The 27,757-nt window shown below is 40.3% G+C and overlaps 1 protein-coding gene across 1 annotated transcript in view; it reads left to right on the forward strand.

The window, feature by feature from the left end:
• ITGB1BP1 (integrin subunit beta 1 binding protein 1) overlaps positions 1-27,757 on the forward strand; it is a 262,215-nt gene that overhangs the window by 173,606 nt on the left and 60,852 nt on the right. The window contains exon 6 of the mRNA XM_044087482.1: positions 14,544-14,636. Coding sequence (XP_043943417.1) covers positions 14,544-14,636 — 93 coding nt within the window. The remainder of the gene's footprint in view (positions 1-14,543; positions 14,637-27,757) is intronic.

Here is a 27,757-nt window from a genome sequence, read left to right on the forward strand (position 1 = left end):
ATGTATGTGTTTATAAATATGAACAGGAAAACATGACCAACCTGTGCTGTGTAAATGTCTCACCAAGCAAATAAACCAGAGTAAAGCAGTCCAAGAAAGTAGAATGATGAGATGACACCAGGCTCTCAGCATAAAACGAACAGTCTTTTATTTTAAAACATCGCTTTCACAGCTCTTGCTGCTTCCTCAGGTGTCCGTATAAAAATGCAGTCACACACACAGCAATTTATACAAAAATTCAACTAGCAACTAACTAAATGCACTAAAGCTTTAAAAGTAAGAGATGAACTTAAACTGATGCGCATAAGTATATGTATGTATATATATATATATATATATATATCTGTATATATGTATATATATATATATATATATATATATATATATATATATATCTGTATATATGTATATATATATATATATATATATATATATATGTATGTATATAAGGGTCATCTAAAAATTGAGTGTTTCTGCAACAAAGGTTTAAGGGGAACTTTATCATTTAGTCCTGAACTATAATCTGCCCTTAACCTAACTATCCACTTGCTCTCTAAGCTTTCAGTAGTATTCCTAACATCACCCAGTAGCTGCAACATGTGCTATGACTTGAAACTTAAAACAATGTGTGTGTGAAGTGAGCGTCACATGTTTAGAAAGAGCATTGCACTCAGTACCATTATTTATATGACTTACGTGTTCTAAAATACATTCCTTCAACTGTCTGTCAGCCTTGCCTACATAAAACGTCATGCAGGCAGTGCACATGAGACGTGCAAGAAGCTTGAACATCAGACACATACTGCTTACCCTGGTTTGGATGTATAAACATACCAGTAGTGTCAATATAGCTACAGCACTTACAAGTATGACATGGTCTAGTTCCTTTATAAGTGGAACCCATTTTATTCCTGGTAGTTTTACCATCAATAAACTGTTTTGGATAACAAAGCATCTTTTTTAAAGATAGTTTCTTCTTAAAGATAAAGTTAGGTTGTTCACCCACTATTTTTTTAAGATCATTATTTGTTGTTATAATGGGCCAATGTTTCCTTATAATATCCAAGACATAACCTGTAGTGTAAGAATAAGTCACCGGTACCCTGCATTTACCATCACCCAGCCTGTTAGGGTGAATTGAAGGTGGATTTAAAGAAAAAAAGGGGCCTGCCTCTACCTTCTGTAACATCAGAAACTTTATTCAATAGTTGTACATTACTCCTCTTGTAGCCCCTATCCACAAACTTATTCTCCAGATCTTTCATTTCAGCCATAAAATTGCCATCACTGATAGTCACCCTTGAGACTCTAAGTCCTTGCCCTTGTACTATGTTATCAAATACATATTTGGGGTGCATGCTTGTTCGGTGTAAAAAGTTGTTCCTATAACAAGGTTTCCTGTATAGTGAAGTATCCATCTGTCCACTGCTTGATACTCTGATAAGTACATCTAAGTAACTAATTTCTTTCTTAGAATACTCAGCTGTAAATCTCAAAAATGTAGTACTAACATTAATCTCTTCTATAAGCTTTCCCATTTCACTAGATTACAGCGAGATCTCCTGAAGGAGCTTGGAGATGCTCTCCAGGGTTCAGTAGCTGCGAGGGTAGCAGATAAGGTATCATCCCAGCTCTCCACCCTTAATTCAGTAGTAAACTCATCCATGAGGCTCATTTCTTATGCAGCTGATGGTGGACTAGGTCAGCGGGTTCAGGGATTGCCCTTAGCAGACATTCCTGGATGCGCTTGTGTAACTTTGCGAAACCCTTCAAGTCATACTTTATTAACACACTTTTTGATGGCTCATCTCTGTTCATGCCTAAAGTCAAAGAAACCCTAACCAGGTGTGAACAGGAAAGAAAAACTCTCTCTGCCGTCCATTTTTCCACTCCTTCTAGACCCTACCCCAATGGTCAAAAGGGGAGAAAGATGTGGTTTTGACACGTGGTGAACCTTCCTCCAGGGGTAGAAGAGGAGGTAATAATGGAATACGCTGGCCATGTAGCAGAGGGGGTCACAGAACCAGGGCGACAGGGACTCCTTCTTTGATAACCGTCCAGTGCAACTGAAAGGAGGCCTGCCTGTCCCCCTCTGGAGGCAGTGTGGGGTCGATTATCTTTGTACCAAGATGCCTGCCTAAAAATAACAGAAGACAAGTGGGTACAAAGCATCATATCCAGAGGTTACTCCATGCCCTTTTCCATGACCCCACATATCAAAAACATTCCGGATGTTCCACCCAATCACAGGAAACAAGCAGCCCTAGAGATATAAACATTGCTAGAAAAAAGTCATCCAACTGGTCCCTGCAGACCAAATAGGATCCGGGACTTACTCAAGGTTCTTTTTAGTTCCAAAGAAAACAAGGGACTGGAGACCCATACTGGATCTCAGCAGACTGAACAGATCTGTAAAAAAGACAAAGTTCCATATGGTAACACTGTAGTCGATACTTCCCTTTCTGGGAAAAGACAATTGGATGTGCTCTATAGACCTCCAGGATGCGTACTACCATATAAAGATGGACAGGCCATCCAGGAGTCATCTGCGCTTTCGGCTGGCAGTCCATCACTGCCAGTTTCAATCTCTGCCCTTTGGTCTCACTACAGCACCCAGAGTGTTCACCAAATGCATGGCAGTGATTACGGCTCACCTGGAAAGTTCAGGATTCTGAGTGTTTCCATACCTAGACAACTGGCTCCTAACCGCCACCACCAAGCATCTACTAACACAGGCAAGAGACACCACCTTGCAGCTCTGTGCTCATTTAGGGATTACTATAAACTATGAAGGCTGCCTTATTGCCATCTCAACATATCGTTTTTATAGGCGCAGATTTAGACACTACTACAATGATGGTAAAGCTTCCACCAGAAAGGTTACAGGCCCTTCGAGAACAGGTGTTAGAACTCCTCTTCAAAACAGACTTGAGCAAGGAAAATTTTCAAACTACTGGGCACGATGGCAGCAGCAATCAACATAATTCCCGTAGCTCAGATGCACATGAGAATTCTACAGTGGCTTCTTTTCACACAGTGGTCTATGCAGGAAGTTCCAATGTCTCACCAGATAACATGAACAGAATCTTGCAGAAAAGACCTATGTTGGTGGCTTCACTCAGACTGAGTGACATTAGGTCGACCATTTGTTCTCCCATCACCAGTAAGCCAATGTGACCATGGATGCTTCCCAGATTGGGGGGGGGCATTATCAGGGAAGAACAGCTCAGGACATATGGCAGGGTCACAAGCGCCATTTGCATATCAGTGTCCTAGAGATGAGAGCGGTGCTTCTGGCGTTGCAAGCTTTCCAAGACTGTCTTCCATTAGGAACAATTGTAATCCAGACAGACATGTCAGTTGTATGGTATATAATAAACAAGGAGGTACCAAGTCTGATTCCCTTTGCCGAGAGGCCCTGAGTATGACAATAGGCAATGTCCTGCCAATGCTTTCTGGTAGCAATGCACATCCTGGGGAAATCCAGTGTGATAGCAGACAAACTCAGCAGAGCAATACTGATGCCCCATGAGTGGTCCCTGAAGCAAGAAGTAGCAGTAATGATTTTCCGAAAATGGAGCCAGCCTTGCTGTGATTTCTTTGCCACGTCCACAAACGGGAAATGCAACAGCTACTTTGCCCTGATTCCCTCTTCTGGGGGATCCCCCAAGGGATGCACTTGTGCACGATTGGCCCCCAGGTCTCCTCTATGCTTTTCCTCCTTTCCTTGATACCCAAAGTTCTTCAGAAAGCCAGCACATCAGGAAGGAACTTTAATACTTATAACCCCTTACTGGCCTCACCAAATTTGGTTCCCCTTCCTGCGCTGTCATCTTCAGGAGGAGCCTTGGATTCTGGACCCTGAGCCAGATCTTCTGATTCATTCATTAGGGGTTTCCCATCCATCCATTCAGACACTTAAGTTGACAGCTTGGCTGCTCCAATTCCAAATATAGCCAGGCTACAAAACATTTAATCTGAAGCACAGCACATTCTGATATCTTCTCACAAGGCATCAACAAGAAGATTAGTATCTCAGTAAAAGGAAAAGATTTTCAGTTTGGGCCTTAGAGAATCATACTGACCCTTATTCAGCACCTATATCTTCCATTCTGGAGTTGCTGACCAAGCTTTTTAATGAGGGAGCAGCTGCAGCTACTATTTGAGTCCAATTGGGAGCAATTTCAAATTTTCATTTTGGGAATGAGGGACCAAATATTATGTCCCACAGACTTTCTAAAGTTTTTCTGAGAGGCACTAATCTTTTGAGACCACTCATTAAGCCCCACTACCACCACGGAACTTGAATTTTGTACTATCCCAGATCATTTTTCCCCCCTTTGAACCTGCATCATCATGTGACTTAAAGTTCTTAACGTGGAAGACTATTTTCTTAGTGGCCATGACCTCAGCTAGGAGGATTTCGGAACTACAGGCATTATCTATCAACCCCCCATATTTATTGTTCCACAATGACAGGGTATCACTCCGTACAAACCCGTCTTTCATACCAAAGGTATGTTCAGAATCAAACCTAAATCAGTCCATAGACCTGCCAGTTTTTTCCCCAAGTATGGCAGTAAGGCAGAATATATATTACACCGACTTGATGTTCATACACAATTGCATTTCTGTTTACACAGAACAAAAGTGTTTAAAAAGTTTGAACAACTGTTTGTATCATTTTCAGACTGCAAAAAAGGTGCACCAGTAGCAAAAACTACCCTGTATAGGTGGTTGTCAGACTGCATTTCATTCACTTATGAATCTGTAAGTAAACAGCTGCCAGACAAAATAAAAGCTCACTCTGCTTGGGCTGTTTCCACCTCTTCTGCTTTTTGTGCAAAATTACCAATAGATAACCATTTGTGCTGCAGCAACTTGGGCAAGGCCTCATACCTTTATCACTCATTACAAACTAGATTTGGCCTCCATGGATAGGGCCCCTTTGGGTCCACTGTTCTGAAGAATGTACTCCCATGAGCCACCCAAGAAAGATGGTGCTAGGGACACTGTCCCATCAGTAAAGTATGAAGGCGAGATAGGACAACTTCACATAAAGAAGTTATGTACTACCATAACATTCCACGTGGGTTGTCCATCTTGCCTTCATTCTTTCGTCCCTTCTTCCTACCCCCAGCTTGTGGCTTGTAGTGGATCAAGAGATTACTGATTGGCGCCTGTTGTGCTTTGACCCTATTCTGGTCTTATAAATAGTAGGCAATTACATATGAGCATTAGTACACAGGCAAACAAGATCTGGGGAAGGCACTAGAGCATCATGGGATAGGGAATAAGCCACAAGGTAGTTGAAGACCTCGAGCTTTTGTAAACAGCCTAGTCAGAATCCAGGATCGGTTCCAAACCCCATCAGTAAAGAATGAAGGTGAGATGGACAACTCACATGGAAAGTTATGGTAGGTACATAACTTCTTTTTTTACTTTGCCTGTCTTCGTTAATTGTTTTGTACTGGCTATAAACTGATGGCTGTCAGTTATAACTTGACCTGAGGAGGGGCAGATGGTTCCACTCTCATTTCTACATCTTTCAGGCTACACCTTCAGAAAATTACTCCGGAATCTTTAACAGCCACTGAAATATGGCTTTTTAACTCGCAACTCATGCTCAACCCAAAAAAGACCAAACTTCTACTTTTCCCCAAATCCCCCTCTCATGAAAAAAAAAACAAGATTTAAAGCCCTTTCTCTTGATAATACAACCATTGAAGTCCCTTCTCATAGCATTTTATGAAATGTATGTATTTATGTAGGCAGCGTTCCAATAGTCAGTCGGACTATGAAGTGTTTTCTGGGGAGAGACTACCTTTCGGCTCTGGAGCGGTGGATAGCAGTGATTTCGGTAATGGTGTGCCGTCGTGTTTGAGGTCCTTGCAAAACGAAGACCAGAATCCAGCGGCTAAGCAACGAGTGGAAGCTGTTAATGGAGCGAGATCTAAGCAGCAGTTGTGTAACGCTAGAGGTTTGAATGACAACAGAGCGAGTTCTCAACAGTCAGGTACCAGCCAGAAAGACACTAATTGTGGACAGTTGGACTTTAACACTGTTTTAAAAGTTAAATATTGTTTCAACTCTAAAAATCTGCCTAGTAATAGAGATACTGAGTTTAATTGTTCGTTTAAACAGAATGTGGATCGTTTTGATGAAATGTTATTCAAGTTTAAAAATTTAGAGCTTGAGAATGCCTATCTTAAAGAATGCATAAGTTTAAGTATTGTCCCGAAAGGGTTAAGGATATGTAAGTATCCAAATAAAGTGAAAGTAGGGTCCGATTTCCATCATGAATTATTGAATATTTTTAATAATTGTGGCCTGGATATATTAAAAGCTATTGTAAAGGAGAATTCTAGGGAGATGGAGGGCCTGAATTTAGAATTAGAAGAATTGAATAAAGTGATTGTCAATGATTTACTGTTTTCCATAGAGGAAAACCGGAAAAAATACCAGAGTATGTTAAATAATATAGAGAGAAATTTATCTAATATTTTTGAAAGAAAGTGTAAAAAACTTGGAAGGGATGTGGAAGAATATAAACAGAAAACTAATTACCCAAACCCAAGAGGTATTTATATGAACAATAAAAACAAACATTTTAATTATCAACCTAACCAAGAAGCAGCTTTTGAAGGGGTAGAACAAGGTCAGGACAACATTGGTTTGAGGGATGAACAGGAATTTCCTGAGTTGAGAAGATCCGAACGGATTAGGAACTATAATCAAAGGAATTATCAAAAAAACTTTCAGGAAGGGGAGGGGGGGGTTTATCAACGTACCCACTACAGGAATTACAACAAGAACAACTCGAAGAGGTAGGTGTGATAGATGGTGAGCATGTTTTTGAGCCCAGGGTTGATGGAGGTGTGAAGGAAGGGATAGTTAACAAAAGGAATGGTTATACAATATATAATTATAGTGCTCTTGAAATTAATGAAGTTTATTTCCAATTGTTTACAAAGGGACTGAAATTCGTACCGAATAAAAAAGCAGATGTTAGCAAGGTTCTTATTGATTTGAAATTATTCATTCGAAAGAAAAATTTTGAACTCTTGTATCAGAAACAGAATGTAAATGAAGTATGTCCAGATATTCACAATTTAAGGAAAAGAAGTATCTTTAACCCACCTATTAATCAGCAACTCAAGAATTTTGAGAATCTTGTGGAAAAAAGAATTAGGAATGAACTGTCCAATAGAAGAGTTGCTCCGAACCTTACAGTGGAGGAAAATAGGTTATTACAACAACTAGCAGGGGATAAGAATATTCGGATATCTAAACCTGATAAGGGAGGGGGTACTGTCATGATGGACCAGATAGTGTATGATTCCAAAATGATGGAATTATTGCTGAATGTGGATAGATATGAGAGGTCGTCTGTGAATGAGATTAATTTAGGTAATCAGAAAGTGGGGATGGTTCTAAATGACCTGCTCTTGGAGGGCTCGATTGATATTAATACCTACAGGTACCTATCAGTAGATAAACCAAAAGTACCAGTAATTTTTGGGGTGCCGAAGGTACATAAAAATATCAATAACCCCCCTATGAGACCAATTGTTGCATCAGAGGGTTCTGTAACAGCCCCTATTGCTAAGTGGTTGGATGTTAAGCTGAAAGAGGTGTTAAAGGAAGGACCAGGTATAGTCAAAGACTCCTGGGATTTACTTAGGAATTTAAAGCAGGATCTTTTTGATGAAAATGTATTGTTTATCACGCTTGATATAATAGACTTGTTCTCATCTATTCCGCATAAAGAAGGTATGGAACTATTTGAAGAAGCTTTGATTCAGTATGGCAAGTTTTCTCATAATGATTTTCGATTGATATTAACCCTGATGGAAGTAGTTTTGACGAACAATTTTATACATTATGAGGGAGAGTTCTTCAGACAAGTACAGGGTGTCGCTATGGGCGCACGTTGTGCGCCCACCTATGCTAACATTATATTGGATATATGGGAACAAAAGTTTATACTTAATTCCAGGTTTAAAAAGTGCTGGAAATTGTATAAGCGTTACCTAGACGATATATGTCTGTTATGGATTGGTACTGAGAAGGAATTTTCTGTTTTCTTTGATTATTTATCTGGCACTACTAGCTTCCTTAACTTCACCTTCAATAAAAACAAGGAATGTTTAAAGTATTTAGATATTTATATAGGGAAGAAGGAAGGGAAGTTCTTCTCAAAAGTTTATAGGAAAGATAATTACTCAAATTCATATCTGTCCTATTTTAGTGCACACCCACACCATCATAAAAAAGGAATTATTAAAGGGCAGTATGTGAGGGCCAGTAGAATGTGCTCCAGGAATGATGATTTCTTTGAAGAATGTGGGAAGCTAAATAGTATGTTCCTAGAGAGGGGTTATCCCGACGTCCTAATCTCTGAAGTAGAAAAGGAAGTGGTGACTGGGAGGGCTAATAAATTTCATCCAATATTAGGAATTGATGAACCAGTGAATACTGGGCATCAGTTTGATAGTTTTGATAGTTCTAATAATTTAGTTTTGGATTATAATGGGGAAGCAAAATTTATTTTCAATCTAAGACTGAATGGCAAAAATTTGGGGAGTTTTCGGATCTGAACCAGCTCTTTGAACAGCCATTGAAATGCACCTTCAGAAAAGGTAAAAACCTCAAAAACGTTTTTGAAACAAAGGGTAGGGGTCACCACCAGAAGAAGTGCAGAATCGGGACCTTTAAATGCGGTAGTTGTCCGCAATGCCCGTTCATCTTTGCCCGAGATTCAGTTCACATACAGAGTAGGGATATTTTAGTAAGGAGTACTGAATATGCGAACTGCCATACAAGTGGAATCGTATATCTGAGCCTGTGTAAGAAATGCCAAGCTTTTTATGTGGGAAAATCTGAACGTAAATTGAAAAATCGGATTTATGAGCATAATTATGATATTAAAAATGGGTGCCCCAGTAATGCCTTGGCAAATCATAAAATGAAATGCCCAGAAGCAGTATTCCATTTTTATGTCTTGGAAGTAGTTAAGAAAGATATTCGAGGTGGACCATGGGAGGATGCGATCGAATATAAAGAACTGTTGTGGCAGTTGCAGTTGGAATCGTATAACAAACCAGGTCTTAACAATATAGTATCCCTACTACCTGTGTTGAAATTGAGGGCTGCTAAATTGTGAGTGCAATATTTGTCTTTGAAATTTAAAAGTTGCTTTCATACATTATTTTAATTATAGGTCCTATGACACCTCTGGTTTTTGAGTATTATTCTTCCATTTTTGATGGGAAGGAAAATGAATTTATGTGAATGTGACAATTTATATTCATTAATTTATGCTTACTTCTTGACAAGGATAGGAAGTCAGTATCCAGTTAGGTTATAAACAAACAAAAAATTCTTTTTATATGTGTGTAATAATTCTTTTTGTACACTAGAGGGAGTATGTGCAATAATAAAATGTTTCCTTATAGGTAGATTTCTAACTTTTACATTTTTGTAGAGTATAATACATATATAGATGAATTTTGTTAAGGTTCTTTGTAAATGAAGTTGGTTAGCTTTGTCTTTGAAGTAAAGTCAAGTGTTGCTATTAGTTTTTAAATCATGAGTTTTTAATTAAAACTTTTTTAATCTGTTTTTAAAAGATTTAGTATCTGTATATTAGATAATTAATTAGAAATTGGTGCTCTAATTAGTTAATTGATATCAATTGAATGTGTATATAAGACAGGTTTAAAATTATATGATAGTTGTGCATCTGAAGAAGTGCCTGAAACGAAAACGCAGGTGTGGAGACATAGCGTTTGTGCCTTGGAGTGTATTGGATGTGCCTTGGAGTGTATTGAATTTGTTTTATTCCAGCCTTTGTGGTAATAAAAGTTTTTATACCAGCAAAGATTTTTTTTGCCTTCCTCCTCTAGTGCTTTTGTGTCTAATAATTTTATGAAAGGTGATAGTGGATGATAATCTTGCATTCAACCTGCATATACAGAGTTGCATAAGAGCTCATCAAAAACTAGGGATGTTTTAAAAGACCTAAAACTTTCTCACCGATGCAACTAAAACTGTACTAGCCATTACTTGTATCCTCCCCACTCTTCCTTATGGCAGTCCCATCCGTACTAACCTCCAGCCTTCACAAAAATTTAAATGTGTACAATGCTGTAACAAAGTTGCTAAATTTGCAGCAAATACCCCTTTCAGAACCCACCACAGTATAGCACTAAAAAGCCTAAACTGGTTAGAACTGCCTGAACAACTAACATGTACAGAGCTCCTTACCACCTATAAATTATCCAGCATCCAGCTGCCTGTCCAGCACTAAAAACATTCTACAAATCTGTGTTTCTAGTCTGTCATTGTGTTTCATTGACCAAAAACTCCTATTTGTCTACAAACCCATTAAATCTGCTTGTCATTATCTGTACTTGTACAAGGTTACTAAGGCCTGGAACTCCTTACATGTATCCATCAAGTCAATACCCCCCTACCATCTTTCAAAACCACTGTGAAAGACTTCCTAGCTAAAATCTGGCTTTGTTCTTGCTCAAAACCAGGGTAAATTGTATCCACAAATGCGAGCAAGTACCTTTTCATTATTTATATCTCCTTACTCTCACTTCTTCACTTACTTCTATCAAATTCTCTTCCCTGCCTTTCTCTCTAAATATACCAAAAGCCTGTTTCCCTCACTTCATATTGCAATTTCTGTTTGTATTAGACTGACTTACCTTTAATTTCTACACAAATGGTCTAAGATTTCTCTATATATTAAATGATTGTCATATAACTTCTGTCAGTTCTTAACCAATGTTTTAATTATGTCTAATTTGTTATAGTTATTTAAACCACTGATGTTTTTGCTTTATTTGTGAAGATTATAAAATTATTGTTCCTAAAATGTTTTCTAATAATTTGGAGCTGTTCTCCCTGGGCTTCCACTGAAAATGGGCTTCTACCCAGTCGGACTTTCCTAGTAATCAAATGTCAGTAAATAAATAATAACAAATGTATGCAGAAATAAATAATGCAAATATAATTATTAAAATGTACTCCCAAAGTGCAGAATTGGAGCAGTCCTTGGTAAGGAAATGGAGCTTAGCCATGTGTGCACTGAAATGACCTAGTGTTTCATTATTTAAGCATGTTCTGTGCACCACTGTGCACCACAGTGGTAGTTGCGTACGTCACCCTTTTACTGAAAAAGTCAGCTAAACTGATGTACTTTTGGAAGCAAAGTTTATTGGTCCCCAGATGCTAGGCTGCAAATGAGTAAAATTTTAATGGAGCAGGTCCTAGAAGACGAATGTCCAAAGGTCATTTGCATAAGTAAAAGAAGGGCAGCACACTGAGAACAGGAGACTGATTCACTACTGTAACTTTAAAGCTGTTGTCTCCGTCAGGCAAAAATAAGAATCCATATAATTAAACATTTTTATGATGCTGTAGAGTAAGGCTGCAGCACAACTTGGTATTCTCTGCCTGAACCATTAGCTATATACACTTTCATCCTGTTACGTCAGCTTTCAGGGTTGTACAGTATCAGTTTCATATTATTGGAATCTTTTGACCTTGAAAGTAAAAAAAGCCTCTTAGAAATCCAGTGTGAATGATTTCGTTTCTGGGAACTGTAAACTATTGTTTTTATTGCCTTGGAAAATTGTGTGGGCCATAGCAAGATAGTCACTTAATTATCTGGTTTATATGCTTTCTTGTGTTTTCAGTGCTTCATATGAGGAGGTGGGTGCTGAAAATCTTTTAAAAGTAAGTCACAGACTCTGGAGCAGTTGCAGAACAGCTCATGGAGAGTGGGCTTAGTCAGTACATCTGAGTTGGAGAATGCAAGTCTCACCTCCGGTTTACATTGATACTGACAGCAGGTGCATTAGGTTACACTCAGAGTTATTCATCTATCCCAGTATGTGCAGAGAACTTGATGATCTCAGGATTGTTCTCACCTTATCAGCCTCAGGAAGATGAAAACAATAGTTTTAAGCCTTGAAAGCTTTCCAGTCTGGCCTCCACCTAGAACCCATGCAGTTGAGCAAAGGCAATGTAAGTGTTACATGGTGCATTAACTGAAAAGGAGATTGACATGTCTGCTCTTCATGCAGAAATGCAGTGGAATGTCTGGGAAAGGGCTATGAGCCACAGCATAATGCAGCCAGCAGTTTACCTCCTAGTATAGCTAAAACGTTTAACAGAGTCAACTGAGCTGACATCACCATTCACAAATGGCTTCTCACAATGAAAGTGTTTCTGTAAGTCATTCGTCTTTGAGAGACCTCACAGTTAGACCTCTTTGTCACTCAAGACAATAACCTATATTTCTGTTTTCTATGTCTTCATCCAGTGAGTGGAAGAAAGTTGGACATTTTCATTATTTAGACTATAGACTCAAAGCCTGGTTTACGTCCTATTTCTCCCAATATTTTTTTCTTTTCTGTTAAAGCAAAACAAGGCATACCCATTTCTTACAGCTCTAATATGGCTAAGGCAACCATCAGTTTCACTATTATTATACATGTCATCCTTCCCCACTTGTCCTCTGCCTCTGAAAAGGAATCTGTTCTCTCAGTAACAGATAGTTGGTTAGTATCCTAGCCTCAAACTGTTTTAACTTTGCTAGGACATTATGCATATAATACATAAAGTGAATGTGTTTTCTTACCCAAATCCTGACAGAAGCCAGTAGTCACTTAAGACAGACTTATTTTTTAGTGAAGATTCACCTTTCTGCTGTAGCAGCATTCTTTTTGGTCACTGCTGAAGTACAGAAATGTAACAGTTTTAAAGGGTATCCTGCACCTAAAATCTGTTCAACTTCCTGCCTAGACATTTTGTAAATTTTAATTTGTTACAGACTGTGGAAGTTAATTCGGTAAATTGGAAAGTTATTTTGAAAGACTGTTTTCAAGGTGACCTCTTTGTAGTAGAGCTTTTGGGCATGAAGTAAGCTTCCCTGCACATTCATGCATAATAAGTGGATTTTGGGCAAATTTTTGTTCTATGCCAGACACAATGTGCTCTTATCCCAAAGTCATTCAGTACAAGTTCCTGCCTTCTTGCACAAAATGATGAAACAGAAGGGCTCATATACACAGAGTTGTTTACGTCTGAGATTCAAATATTTCTGGCATTCTTGGTAAAGAAAGACTGATCATCTCTCAGTGTCAGTCATAGTGATCAGGCAAAACTTAACAGAAACCCTCGGACTACCTTGCCAATGTGTATTTGTTTTCTTTTCTATTATAAGGATAACAAAATAGCAGTTTTGAGCATGTTAGCACATAGCCCACAAAGCTGCATTTCTGCTGTGCATTTTGATCAGTTTTTTTACTTAAGCCAGAAACAAAAACTGCAACATGGGTGTGCATTGCCATGTGCACAGTGTTACAAATTTGAAGACTTGTTTAAAACTAACATTAGGTTTGGAAGGACAGTGTTGCAGGGGAGCTTGCCATAGACTATTCACCAATGTCTGCAATTGATATTTGCTGAGTGTGCGCCCCTTTGTTATACTGCTGCAGGGATTCTTGCATAAGTAAGATATACTGTACGTATTCACCATTGCAGTCTTTATTATTTTTCTCTGTGCTACTTTTAAGCCATCACCTGTCCTGTGATTGATCAACTCGTTCATTCCCTAGTGGGGGTGAGTAACAGCCACAGGAGGCCATCATCCAGGTAGTCATCAGGATGTTTTATTTTTTTTTTGCTGTTATGGCCCTTACCTAGACACTGGCAACTGTTATGTGCACCTACATAAGGGAGGGCCTGCTCTGCCTTCATTTGTGAGAGTATGCATTCCTTGCACATACCATGAAGGCTGCAAAGTAAATACAGGTTAGCAGAGACAAGTGTACATCCCCGGACCATACACTGCATAATGTGCACCTCTTTTCCTGAATGGGCGAACTAATGTCATCCATTCACTCCAACCCTCTCTACCCAGTTTCCCCAACATCCGAGCCACTGATCAATCACTGGACAACTGGAACATGGGATTTTATCCATAAAAGCAAGGGTTGTTATAGTTTTTTGATGGCAAGAAATGTAGCACTGCAGTTATCTTGTTGCTGTTCCCTTTTCCTGATTCATTTTTCTTATTTTCTGGCTACATTTTACAAGTAATTATTGTGTGTACTCTGTGTTCATTTGTATTGTAATGTTCAGCATAGCAATTTAGATTAACAAGTTTAATCCAGATTTTTATTTTACCTTCTGTAAAGCATGCACCACAAGTTCAAGTAAGTCCCTGAAGCATATATGATGTGAATGTATGTGTACAAACTACTGTAAATACAAGCAGAAAGATGACTGCCAGTAAACAGAAGTCTCATTTGTTATATTGCTCCATGAATTGCATTTGCTGTTATAGTGAGCACCTTGCGTATCTATACTATATCTGATGTGTCCGTGTAAAAGTCACCTTCTATGTTTTTTTCATGGAGTTTGGAAAAAAGAGGAGCCTGAGAATTTATTTAGTCTGTTTTAAAATGCAAGTGTTTTAAATATGATTTAATCATGGTGCCATAAAAATTTCATCTCTGTAGCTGGATGGAAGATTGCCCTTTGTTCCACAAGATGAAGAATTTCTCATGGGAGTGTCAAAATATGGCATCAAAGTAACAACAGCTGATCAGTATGTAAGTACACGGTGTTGTCTCAGTTTTACAGTTATTTAAGTTAAGAACATTGATGTGGGGTTGTTACTGATTGTTTCTAGACACATTTGTGTCGAGCTACTTGCTGATTTGAAGAAGTATTTAGCAAACAAGTAGGTAAGTAAAATATTTGCACAAAATATCTTTTATTTACAGGAAGTGCATAACTTTGCAAATGTTTTGCTGGGTGTATTCAGATATTTAGAGCAGCGGGGACATGTAAAATAAGTGCATACCAATAATATTGAATGCATAACATGTTTTTTGCAACTTTGTCACAATCAGTGGTAACTTCTGCTCAGTAGGCTCGGATACAAGTGAGCAACCTGTGTTACATCAAAAACTCTTCAGGATGGATCTTGCAGTCGAGTTCCTTCTTCTTTTTATATCATCATTCATTATGTTTTTTCCCCCTATAAACATCTGCTTTCAGGGAATGACCTGTAAAGTTAGACACTTGGACATAATTTTTTTATTTTTTATTTTTGAAAAAAAAAAATCTCCATTAAAATTTTCATAACCACTGTAGACAATAGGAAATAACCAACTTTCAAATCTAAGCCTTCAAAAACCTTAAAGATAAAACTAACCCCAAGACAAATTGTATACAATACATATAAAAATATAACAATGACAAAAAATGATATGCAAAGCTTCTCAGCAAAGCAACATTGACAAATGTTAGTCAAACCTACACAATAAGAATTGATAATGAGACAAAATTTTAGCCTTCTAATCTAAAAGATGGTAAATCCTGTTGCAGAAAAGACGGTCTTGGATTTTGTTCCAGAAAGTATATTTAATAAATTAAGATTTTTAATAGTATTTCCTAATTAAATGTATCATTACAGTTTTACGTAATACAGTATTTAGATAAAATTGTAAAAGCTTTAATATGTTTGAGCAACATATTACTAAAATTATTCCAATGTAATGCTTTTATATTAAGCCAATTTCTGGAAATGTAGTAGTAAGACTAAAAACATGTCTTTAAAATTAAACATTTGTTTTTATGAAATTTAGAGGTGGGTATGTGAGGAATGGTGATTTTTCCAGGTAATACTATCTAGCTCTGGTATAATGACTTGGGTTTTAGCAATTAGAAACTATAACTTCATTTGTTAACTGCATAAACTGCTCATCCCCTGCAACTGCAAGGGTGCGGTTCCAGTCCTAGGCTTTATTGTTGGTAAAAATCTCTGTTTGCATGTCCTTTTGTTTTTATTCTGTTTGGTGATTGCTGAAGGATGCCAAAAGCATGCACTGGATAATGGAATGAGGCTCCTCTTGGATTTATTTGATATCCAGTAGTTGTACCAGAGTTTCTTCACTTGAGGCTGGCTGAGACCTAGCCTTTATAGAGAAATGTTTTCTACCTCCTCCTCCTGGACCTATCAGGCATGAGGATCATATGCAGTTAATGTAACCATGATTCTGTTCTAATATACCATTTTAGCAATGAAGAAGTATGGCAGTAGTGAAGTACCAGCTTCTACACTGGAAAGGATACATGCCAGGGTGCTTTTGTGCATCCTAACTCACACTGATCAACCTGGCCTTGGGTATGTCGTATATTCTGGTTAAGCAGCCGCCCAAATGACCTACCACGAGTCAAGGGTACTAGGAATTGAAGTTTCATCTCCATTGAATTCTCCTAGGCCCAGAAAGGTTGTTGAGGAGGAGCTATTGTCAGGATCCTTGACCCAAGGCAGTAGAGATCAGGTGTTTGATTCCTGGTGAGATCTTGAGTAACGAGTGTGGGATTTCACTGTTGAGGACTTTGGATTAATGCTGGGGCTGCTTGCTTTGAGAGAGAGACAAGATCTTCTTGTCCTCCTTCCCGTTTCTTAAGCTTTTCTTTGGATGGCCTCTCTTTTGGGAGTCAGTACATCTTGAATCTTGTATAATTTGCCTTCCATCCCACTTCTTTCCCTGGAGCTCCTGCTGAGTTATCTCTGTTGCTGTGCTGTTTAACCTCTTGGTCAGTCCATCCTTGAGGATGTTATTTCAGAAGCCTGGAGGCACTGTCATTCTTCCTTTGGCTTTATGGAAGACTAATATTGGTAGTCAAGTCACCAGCCAGTTGGAATGAATTATGGTCTGAGCATCCCCTTGCTGACCCCTGTGAGTATTATTGGGATTCCAGTAACCTCAGTGATCATGGTTTGTTTCCACATTGTCTGATATAATGTCTAGAGCTTGGGGTGGGTGTGGCAAGAAGATGTATTCCTCTACGTTTTTGGTTTTGGATCATTGTTTAGATTGTATACCTTTGTGGCAGAATCAGTAATGGGAAGAGACCCTACTATAATCTTGTCTCAGAGAAGACCTCTTTTCAATTTTCTATGGCTATTAAGGTATGTTTTTAGGTACTCCTTTGTCTCTTGGATTCTGTAAATGCTGTGTCTAGAGCTGCAGTCTCCGATGTATGTACTTCTACATTATAGAATGGCTGAGAGAAAATCCACTTGAGGGAAGGCTTGGCTGTTTTTTTGCTTTAAGCTTTTTTTTAGAATGTAGCGCTTTTTGGCTAGCTTTACAGACTTTCCTAGATTGCTTCCTTGTTGACATCAGGCAGACATCCTTTTACTGAGTGTTTATTCTCTTGCCATCTGTGTATTGGCTCTTCCAGGAAAAGGAGACCCTATCAGAACCATAGGTGCAAGGCCAATCATCCTCTTTTAACCCCCATTTCGTCTGCCAGCAAGACACACTCAAACGTATTTGTCCATGTTTCCTACTGAAGTCCGGACTCTGTTCTTCTGAATCACCTGGAAGGGGGTTCTCCTTTTTGTTTTGCCTGAAGAACCATCCACTAAAAGTCAGCACTATGTTGTAATTTGTTGATCATCCTTTCTTCTGCTGATCCCATTCATTCTCCTTCTCTTCCTTCCATCATGGGTACTGAAGCAGCTTGAGAGTATATGGGGCAGGCCTAGATGAACTGCTCTGTTTCATGGGGGTGTAACAGAGAGCCATTTAAAACTGTACTGTCGACTTTGCCCATATAAGGCAGTCATTCAAGGTATGGCTAAATGTTAAAGCCTTTGAGTCTCAGCTGAGCAAACATTAGTGCTAATAGAATCCCTGATTCTAGTTGGTGACCAGAGGACAAGGAAGTGAAGTGAACAGCAGGCTGGGGCCTGTTACGGAAAGACTTCTATAGGTAGGCATCTTTTGTGTCCTATGAAGCTCTGAGAATCCATCATGAATGGAGCAAGGTTTGTAGAGGCAGCATTATAAAATTTTTACGTTCACAAACTTTATGCTTGACAGATAAGTAACCATAATCTGTCTTTAATGGAAGTCTGGAATAATATGATCCTGTTCTGACTGGTGTCTTTTCTATTGCTTAGAATAATCTGAACAGACATTGGTTGATTTTTTGTCATGTGTGAATGCCTGGAAAAGAAGGAACCCAACAGAATGTTGTTGAGATGTACTCTTAGTGTCTTTTTTTCTTCCAACCCCAACCTGGCTTCTTTTTGAAGATTGTTGACCTTCTTTGGACTGCTTTATTGACTATAGGATTTTCCCTTCTCTTACATATTTTAAGACCTCTTGAAAGGGTGTCTTAACTGTTGCATTACATCTTCTGTGATTAGTTGTAGACTGAGCCAAGCATTTCCTACCAATACCTGTCCTCAGAGCTTCTGTCCATACAGAGGCAACTGCAATATCATAGCCACACTTGATAGCATTTTTTAACCATGGCCATTGTCTTGGGGTGTTTCACAGTTTGAGTCCTTACAGCCTTGTCTAAAATATTGTTTCACCTCCTCTGCTTAGTCTAATTTAATTTCATCTTATTTATTTGTTAACAGCACTGGTTCCAGACATTATTTTGCCATACCCTAGGCTACAAGGGCAGGGTTAAATAAAACATATATGAACCATTTGGCGTAGGTGTCAGCTGTTTTTGTTGATGCATTTTTGACTCCCAGGTATTGCTCTTATCTTTTTATTTACCTGGTGAGGTGGGGGGGGGCTCTCAATTTGGCTCCAAGCGCCCGGGTGTGACCCACTCCAGGGACAGTGTCAGGTGGGGTGTTTGACTGGGGTGGTACAACTGTAAAAGGGCAATCCAGGTATCCTAAGGCGAGCTCAGGGAGGACAGAAATCTCTCATGGAATACAAGGGCAAAAGCTCGCTTGATCTTGATTTTCAGTATGAATACAGACCGTGAAAGAGGGGCCTCGCAAGCCTTCTTCTGGCTTTTGGGGTTTTAAGCAGGTGGTGTCAGAAAAGTTACCACACTGATCACTGGCTTGTGGTGGCCAAGCATTCATAGCGACGTCTCTTTTTGATCCTTCGATGTCTGCTCTTCCCATCATTGTGATGCAGAATTCACCAAGCGTTGTATTGTTCACTCACAAATAGGAAACTAAGATAGGATTAGACCGTTGTGAGACCAGCAAATGACTATTAATTGGGAGCTATCTTAGATTGCCTCACAACACCAGCATCCTACAAGAGGGTCTAACTCAAACGGATGACTTGTGCTAAAGCTTCAGATTAAAACTCAATGCAAAGAAATTAATTATAATGCCCTTTGTGAAATTGTCTCCCCATACTATTACCCCATTGATAAAACACCCTTAAAAGTTAATCCAGTAGTTGGAGATCTGGGAACTTGTGTATACAGCAATCTGGCCATTGATCAACACATAGCCAAGATAGTAAGAAAGTCATTCTATGTTGCCCAACTCATAAACAAGGGTATGGCATTCAGGTCCAAGGAAGTTGTGCTACCACTCTACTCAGCCGTTATCAGACACATCATTGAGTACGGTTCCCCCTTTGGCATGTACCTAACCAGGTACTTGCAGCAGTTAGAATGCCCTCAAAGGATCCTCACCAGGAGAATCCAGGATCTGAATACCCTGTCTTGCACAGATCGCGTTAAAGGACAACAATGGGATATTAAAGCAGATTGCTCAACCTGCTGTCTTTTAGTTCTTGTTTGTTGATGCAGCCTCGAAAAATCACCCATGCATCTTTAAAAATTAATCCACTCAACTGTTTTCCCTGTTAGGCTTCCTACCTTTCCATACTGTTTTACTTTCACTTTGAAAACCAAGTTGAAAAACCTCTAGCTGGCTCTGAAATTATGTCACATCTGCCAGAGCTCTTGCTCTAGCTACCGGGATGTTTCCTCCCCCAAAGTGATGTAATCCCCACCTGATTTACATGCTGTATAGAAGATCCAGTGGACCTCCCACATTGTGATGTCAGAGCTGCTTTGCCCAGCCCACTCTTAACCTAGCAAAAATGTCAAACTATAATCTCAATTTTCTGAAGAGCCCTACTGAAGGTACAGGCAGAAGCACAGTAACAGCTGCAAAAACGAAGAGCATAAATTTGCAGTGACCATGCATAGACATTAATTGCATGTTTTTACATAAGCAGATGTCTGTCACAATTAATTGACAATACTACATCAGATTACAAGAAGTATGCAATACCATAATTTTCTTAAATTACCACTTAAAAAAAGCATGTGGGTGCTATTGTGCAAGTCTGTGAAATATTTTGTGTTTATAGTGCATCATTTATTAGTTATTTAACCACACAGGAAGGAAAAATAAGTGGGAGTATGATGCTTTGCAAAACAGTGATTATTCCCAGTGCTATGGAGCTTGGTTCTAAATTTGACAGGAGGAGTGCAACAAAAAAGTCTCCCACTGTAAAGAAGGAAAGGATGACAAAAAACAGTACATTAGTCTGGTCACCTGCTGTAAGCTGTCAATCACATGCAGATAATGGGTCAAATTACCCTTAGCTCTTTGACAGCTAGAGAAGGTAGGTGTGAAGGGGAGGGGGAGATACATTGAAGAACTAGATTTCAGCCTTCACAAAAGAAATCGAGTTAGCATTTCTAAGAAGAAAAAGCAATAAAATGAACTTTTCAATTCTGTTATGTAGCATTTGCACTGCTTGTGTTTGAATTAGTCATTGAAAAAGGATAACATTTTAACCAAAAGTAGGTGGCTATAACACAACAGTGAATGCCTGTAAAATCAGTGCATTAACAGGAGCTTTAGGGAAAACGTGGCAGATCTGATGCATTGTTTTGGAGACTGTGCATTCTGGGATACTTGGCGGCAGAATAAACAGAATTGTTTCAAGATGCCAGACCCCATGTGGTCCGAGTCAGAAATTGCGTATAAAATAAATAGTCTCAGCATGGTGTTAAAATGTAGGAAACACCAAACCATGATGAAATAAACATGTATTTTGAGTTTGTGGGTGCAGTTGTCCTTTAAGGCCCTGTCTGTGTATTCAAGTATCCTACAGGTTACTGAGAGGTGGTCTGTTGCATATCAGCAAAACAAACCGCACCACAAACACTAGATCCAAGGACCTGAACTTTGCCTGTGACATAAATAGAACATGCTGGAGAGATCAATATGTATCTAAAAGGATCCTCACACTATAGAATAAGCTCACCATCCATGTGAAGCAGAGTTCATCCCTGACCCTATTCAAACAAAACCTTGATCAATGGATGAAAAATTGCAAATTCACCCCAGTCTAGCCCCCATATTTCTGATGGACAGAGGGTGACAGTAAGTAAATTAATACCCAGCTAACCCCCCCCCCCACGCACACACACATAATATTAAGCAACCTCCTTACTAACATAACCTACCGTATAGGCATCCAAGGTACTCTGGGACAAAACTGGGTTGGGTTGCACAGCTAGTCTAATAAAGACCTTGGTGGTCATTAGTTTAGTGTGCACCTATGAACATTAAAGAAGACAGATCAGTTGTAACCCTCCTTTGCATTTGGTCAAGAGCCCTGACAGTGACTAAGCATTCCCTTTCAGGTGAAATGCTTAGTGTACTGTCTTTGACCAGGAGATAATGAACTATTCATTGGAAAAATACAGCTAAATCACACTGCTTTCTGACCCCATTTAAAAAATGTGGCAATTACAGATGTTTGCAACAAACACTTGACAGTTGGTTCACACCTTCAGTCAGAACTCGTACTTGTGACCACAATTTAGGAGTCACACCTTCACTGACACTTCATGCTTCAGGACTACTCATCTTAAAAGGCAATCCCAGGGATTTTTTGTTTTGATTCAGTCTATGTTTACATTTCAGGTTTACCTTTCTGAGCATGCTGACCTTTGGCTGAGTGGGGGGTGGGGGGGGAGGAAGTTTCAAAGGCGTTAACCATATTCCATCTCAAATTGCAGTTGTACTGACAACAGCTGTCTCTGTGAGCCATTCATTAGTTTGATCCATGCATTTTACCCACTGAGAAAAGTAGCCTTTCAGGCATTTTATGACCGGACTGCTGCTACTCAATAAAGCACATCAGTAATGTAGGGCTTTTAAAACATTAGTAAAGAGTTTTTTGTTTCTTTCATTTCATATTTTATTCTGTGGTGCTTGTGAATCATGGCCACCTACAACAATTTTATGACATGGTTTCTACCTGTAGAAAGCATCTGAGTCAGGCAAACAGTAGTGGAAACCATATTTCTCTTTCTTTCATGTTTTACTGTATTCTGATTTTTGAATGCTAGCCTGGTGTGATGACCTGACCTGCTAGTAATTCCATAGAAAGCAAGTGTGTGACAGAAGGTTGGAGCATAAGTATACACATACTCTTATGATGTTCATCGTGTTTCATTGCTGCAGTCATTACTCTTGGGTTATCCTGCTGGCAAGCTACCCGCAGTTGGCCTGAATTCCAAAGTCCTGGTCCGGCGTCTGTTGCTGTCACCTCTTCCCTGACGTCAGTGCGCCATGGGTATAAAAGATGCAGCCGACGCCATTTTCTTCAGTCTTTCTTGCCGCACGGTGCCCAAAGCAAAAGCAGTTCGCAAGTGCCGGTCGGCCGACTCCTGAGATTTTCAAATCCGAATTTTAGAACCGAAGTCTTCATTAAAGCTAAGTACCCTGTTGGGGAAACTTTTTTCTTGCTCCAGACCGATGTCAGAAAAAGTTAACAATTGTATTTCTTGTGGGAAGCAAATACCTCATAAGGATTTTCACTCTTACTGTATTCCTTGCCTAAGCCCTGACCACAACGTTGCTAGCTGTCGGTTTTGTGCTAGATTTAACCAACGCACTATTAAGCGTCGGTTCAATTTTGCATTTCATTACTTTGGCCGAAGGTTTAATTATATAATGCTGTTGGAACAGCCGACGACCAGAGTTTACAAAATACGCAAGGACAAAGAAAAGGATAGGCGTCCGAGGTCCAAAACCGACAAGGAGGCCTCCGTTAGGCCAGTCGCCGGTTCGCCAGTTCTCAGTGAGGCGCTTTTGCAGCCCCTGGCGCCCACTACCTCAGAGCCACAGGCCGCTTCCGACTCCCACGTGGAGCCGACTGGGCCTCTGGATACTCAAGGTATTGGACACTCTGAAATCATTCCCTCAGATGGGTCTGGAGCCGCTGAGCAGGCATCGGCTTCTGAGGGTGTCTTCAGACCTACACAGTTATATGTTAAACCATCTTCAGCTTCAAAGACTAAAGCGGCTCTAAAGACAAAGAAACAAGTACAGCATTCTCCTACTCAGACTTCCATACCTAAAAAACAGATGCTTAAAATGGCCGAATACCTTATTACTTTGATCAGGGGTTCCCACCCCCCTCCTGATAAGAGGCCTACACAAGAGACAGAATATGGTTCTTCTGATCAGGTTTCTATTTTCTCTGATTCCTGTTCTGAACAGGGTTATTCTATTCCTCCCTGTGAGGATTCTGATGCTGAAGAATCCATTCCTTCAGCCTCTCCCCCTGAGGATTATTCTTTTGGGGACACACTGCATACCATGAGGGAGCATTTCCACTGGGAGAGCCAAGATTACTCAGAATCTAAGAAAAGGCTCAGAGACTTTCTGTTATTACCTCAGCACAGACCCCTTGCTATTCCACCTGTTCTAGACATTGTAGATGTATTTTCAGAGTCCGGCCTGTCCCCAGACTCTTTACCTCCTGCACCTGCTAAGCCTGACAGATACTACAAGGTCCCAGATTCTCATAACCTCCTATATAAAAACCCCACTGCTGACCCAGAAACTATATCTCAGGGTCCCAAAGGGGTCAAAGCTTCCACTGCAAAAAAACCCTGTCCCCTCTGATAGGGATTCTAGGGCTCTGGACAAATGGGGGAAAAAAGTTTACACTTCTGCTACCTTGGCTGTAAGGGCTTTAAATTCAGTTTCATGTGCTTAAATATCAGCAACACTTAATGTCACTGCTTAAACAGAAAATGTTGACAAATTCTGAATGTTCAGAGAACAGGGAAATGCAGGATTTATTGCATGCAACTGAACAAGTGGGAAAGCATACTTTGCAATGTGGTTATGATTCACTGGAGCCTCTTGCTGGGCCGCTGTTACAGGTTCTGTTATTGTTATTAGAAAAGGCATGCTTGGTTAAAGGAACAGAATCTACCTGATCTTGTTAAAGCAAAATTATTAGATGCTCCATTACAACATGATACTTTGTTTGGTGCTAAAGCAGAAGAGGTATTGAAGAAAATGGAGGATAAAGTGAAATCCATGCAGACAGTTAAGGATTTTTTACAGGTACAGCCACCCAGATTTAGCAGGAAGTGACCTTCCAAAAATTGGTTCTTTCCAGTGTCAGACAGGCCACAAAGGCAGATGCAGACGTCCCAGAGGTAGATCTCAGCCCCAAGGCTCATACAGGCCGAAACAATGGGGTGCTCCTACCTCCAAAAGCGGAGAAGACAAATCACAACCTTACAGGAAACAGTCCCAATGACTTTCCTCTGCCAGATCCAAGCACTTTTCTTTTGACAGCCCCCTTAGGGGGAAAACTAGCACTTTTTTCACCAAATTGGCAAATGATTACCCAACACAAGTGGGTCTTGAACATAGTGTCCCAGGGCTACAGGTTCCATTTCCACACCCTACCAAGGGCAAAAGGTATGCCAGACCTGCCACACAGTCAATGGGCAGAGGCACAAAAGCAAATTACAGCCCTCATGGACATGAGGGCCATTCAGTAAGTACCACAACAAGAGCAGGGCAAGGATTTTACTCGAGACTTTTCTTGGTGCCCAGAAAGGACAAAACCTGGAGACCAATACTGGACCTGTCTATACTAAACACGTTTCTGGAGGTTCCAAAATTCAAGATGTTGACTCTACAGCAGCTACTGCCCATGCTGTGCAAGAAGGCTTGGCTCGTAACTTTGGACCTAAAAGAGGCATACCTGCATGTCCCAATCAGACAATCTTGCAGAAGATACCTCAGATTCATAGCTGGCTCAATGCATTACCAATTCTCTGCACTGCCCTTTGGCTTATCTACTGCGTCCATGGTCTTCACAAAATGCCTGGCACCAGTAATTGCGTTTTGCAGACAAAGAGGAATTCAAATGTATCCCTACTTGGACGACTGTCTTATTCAAGCAGAGAACAGACATTCTTCTAAAGCATCTGGCATTTGTAAAAAGATTACTAATTTGCCTAGGGTACACCGTAAACGAAAAGAAATCAAAACTAGTACCCTCTCAAGAGATAATATTCCTAGGTGCAAGCTTAAATACAACTGCCCAGATGGCTTATCTCACGCCAGACAAACAAAGGCAACTGACTTCTTACTTCAAAAAGTTGGCAACAAAGACCCAGTTATCTTTAAGGAAAATTCTGCAGGCTTTAGGCTTCATGGCATCCTGCATTCTACTAATTCCATATGCCAGACTGCATATGAGGAAACTACAATGGCATTGCCACAGCCTGGAGACAGTAATTACCCTTGTTCCCTGCCTGCAACAGGAGTTTCGATGGTGGGCACAGGCCTGTCACCACAACAAGGGCCTGCCATTCACTTTAACCACAGCCAGACAGACACTGACAATGGATGCATCAGATTATGCCTGAGTGGCCCATATGGCAGGAAAATGTATTCAGGGCACATGACCTGCAAGCCAGATGCATCTTCATATCAATCAAAAAGAGATGCTAGCTGTTCAGAATGCCCTGACAGCCTTCAAGGATCTACTTCATCCAGGACAGCTACTGATAAAGACGGACAATAATACGGTCATGTGGTACATAATCAAGCAGGGAGGCACACATTCCTACCCCCTCTGCAGACAAGCAATGACCTTGTGGGACACAGCATTGACTTATCAAGTTCACCTGCAAGCACAATTCCTGCCAGGAAAAAACAAATACTCTGGCAGACGAACTAAGCAGAAACCTCATGGATCCCCACGAGTGGAAACTGGATCCACAAGTCTTCAGCATGATAACAAGGAAATGGGGATGCCCAGACATAGATCTATTCGCCTCCCCTCACAACTGCCAGTTACAGAGATTTTGCACACGGATTTATCACAAACAAGCATGGAGAGTGGACGCCCTATCCTTCAGCTGGAAAAACCCAACAGTATGTGCCTTTCCTCCCCTGCCTCTCCTTCCCAAGGTACTCCTAAAGGTCAGACAAGAGAAGCAAAAAATGATACTGATTGCACCAGACTGGCCACGCCAGCACTGGTACCAAATCCTAAAGAGCTTGTCTCAAGGTCCAGCATGGATATTGCCTCAAACTTCCCACTTGCTGACCCAACAAAACAATCAGATCCTGCACAGTCAACGCAGGACCTTAAATCTGGCAGCATGGCGGATAATGTAGCCATTCAGAACACTCTCTTTCAAAAGCTGTTATGGATGTTATCTTGGAGGGCCAGGAGACCCAGTACCAGAAAATCTTATGCAGAAAAATGGAAGAGATTCTGTGCCTGGAGCCAAGAACAAGGCATTGACACGTATGTACCAAATATTCCTCAGATTTTACAATACCTAACTGAGATGCTGGACAAAGGCCTTTCCTTTTCATCAATTAAGATTCATGCCTCTGCCATTTCAGCCCATTACAATATGGAACCACCTATCTTTTCTCATCCTCTAATAAGGCAGTACCTCAGAGGGGCCAAAAACATCAGGCCTCCAAGGAGAGCACCAATTCTGGCATGGGACCTCAATTATGTCTTGGAAAAACTCACACTGCCTCCCTTTGAGCCAGCTTCAACAGCTGATATAAAGTTCTTATCCTGGAAAACAGCTCTGCTCCTAGCAATAACCTCTGTAAGACGAGTCTCAGAGATACAAGCACTCATGGCTGTGGAACCTTTTTTCATTTTTCATCCAGACAGGGTTTCTCCGAGGACAAACCCAACGTTTATGCCTAAGGTGGTGTCCAGTGTGACCCTCAACCAAAACCATTCACTTACCCTGCCTTTTATCCAAACGCACAGAACAAGGGTGAGAAAATTCTGCATTCCTTGGACATACACAGGCAGCTACTCTTCTACTTGGACAGAACTAAAGCTTTCAGAAAGACTGAGCAACTTTTAGTGTCATATGCTGCAGGATCACAAGGAAAGGCTATCTCAAAACAGACTATTTCTAAATGGACAGGTCATTGCATCCGTTTCTGCTATTATCAGCATGGCAAATCAGTGCCTAGGGTCATTAGGCCTCATTCTACCAGAGCAGCAACCTTCCTCAGAGGAGTACCAACCAAAGACATCTTAGAGGCTGCAACTTGGAGTTCAGTGCACACTTTTACAAAGCACTACCACTTACCTCTTTACTCTAAATCCAGAGCAGGCTTTGCCACTGCAGTGCTGCAGGGCCTCATAGCAACTCCTAATCCTGTTTAACTCAGCCACCCATCCTCAGCTTTGGGATTCTACCCAAGAGTAATGATTGCAACAGTGAAACACGATGAACATAGTACAGTTGTGTACTTACCATAAATGTAGATGTTTGAGTGTATTCACTGTTGCAGTCCAGGTTACCCTCCCGCCGTTCCCCTTTCTTTTGCTGGGGTTTATCTGTACTTCTCTATTCTGTACAACCTATGTGGTGTATTTGCTTGTAGAGGAAGGAAATGTTTCTTTATTGCATGTATGTTTATTTGCATATTATTTTTAGCTTACCCTTTTGGGGGCACCTGACATCTGAGGCAAGAAAAACTGAAGTAAATGGTGTCGGCTGCATCTTTTATACCCCTGGCGCACTGACGTCAGGGAAGAGGCGACAGCAACCGACGCCGGACCAGGACTTTGGAATTCAGGCCGACTGCGGGTAGCCTGCC

Source organism: Protopterus annectens, chromosome 1.part1 (assembly GCF_019279795.1).
Source record: "Protopterus annectens isolate FY-2018-M chromosome 1.part1, PAN1.0, whole genome shotgun sequence".
In the NCBI taxonomy this organism is placed as follows: domain Eukaryota; kingdom Metazoa; phylum Chordata; order Ceratodontiformes; family Protopteridae; genus Protopterus; species Protopterus annectens.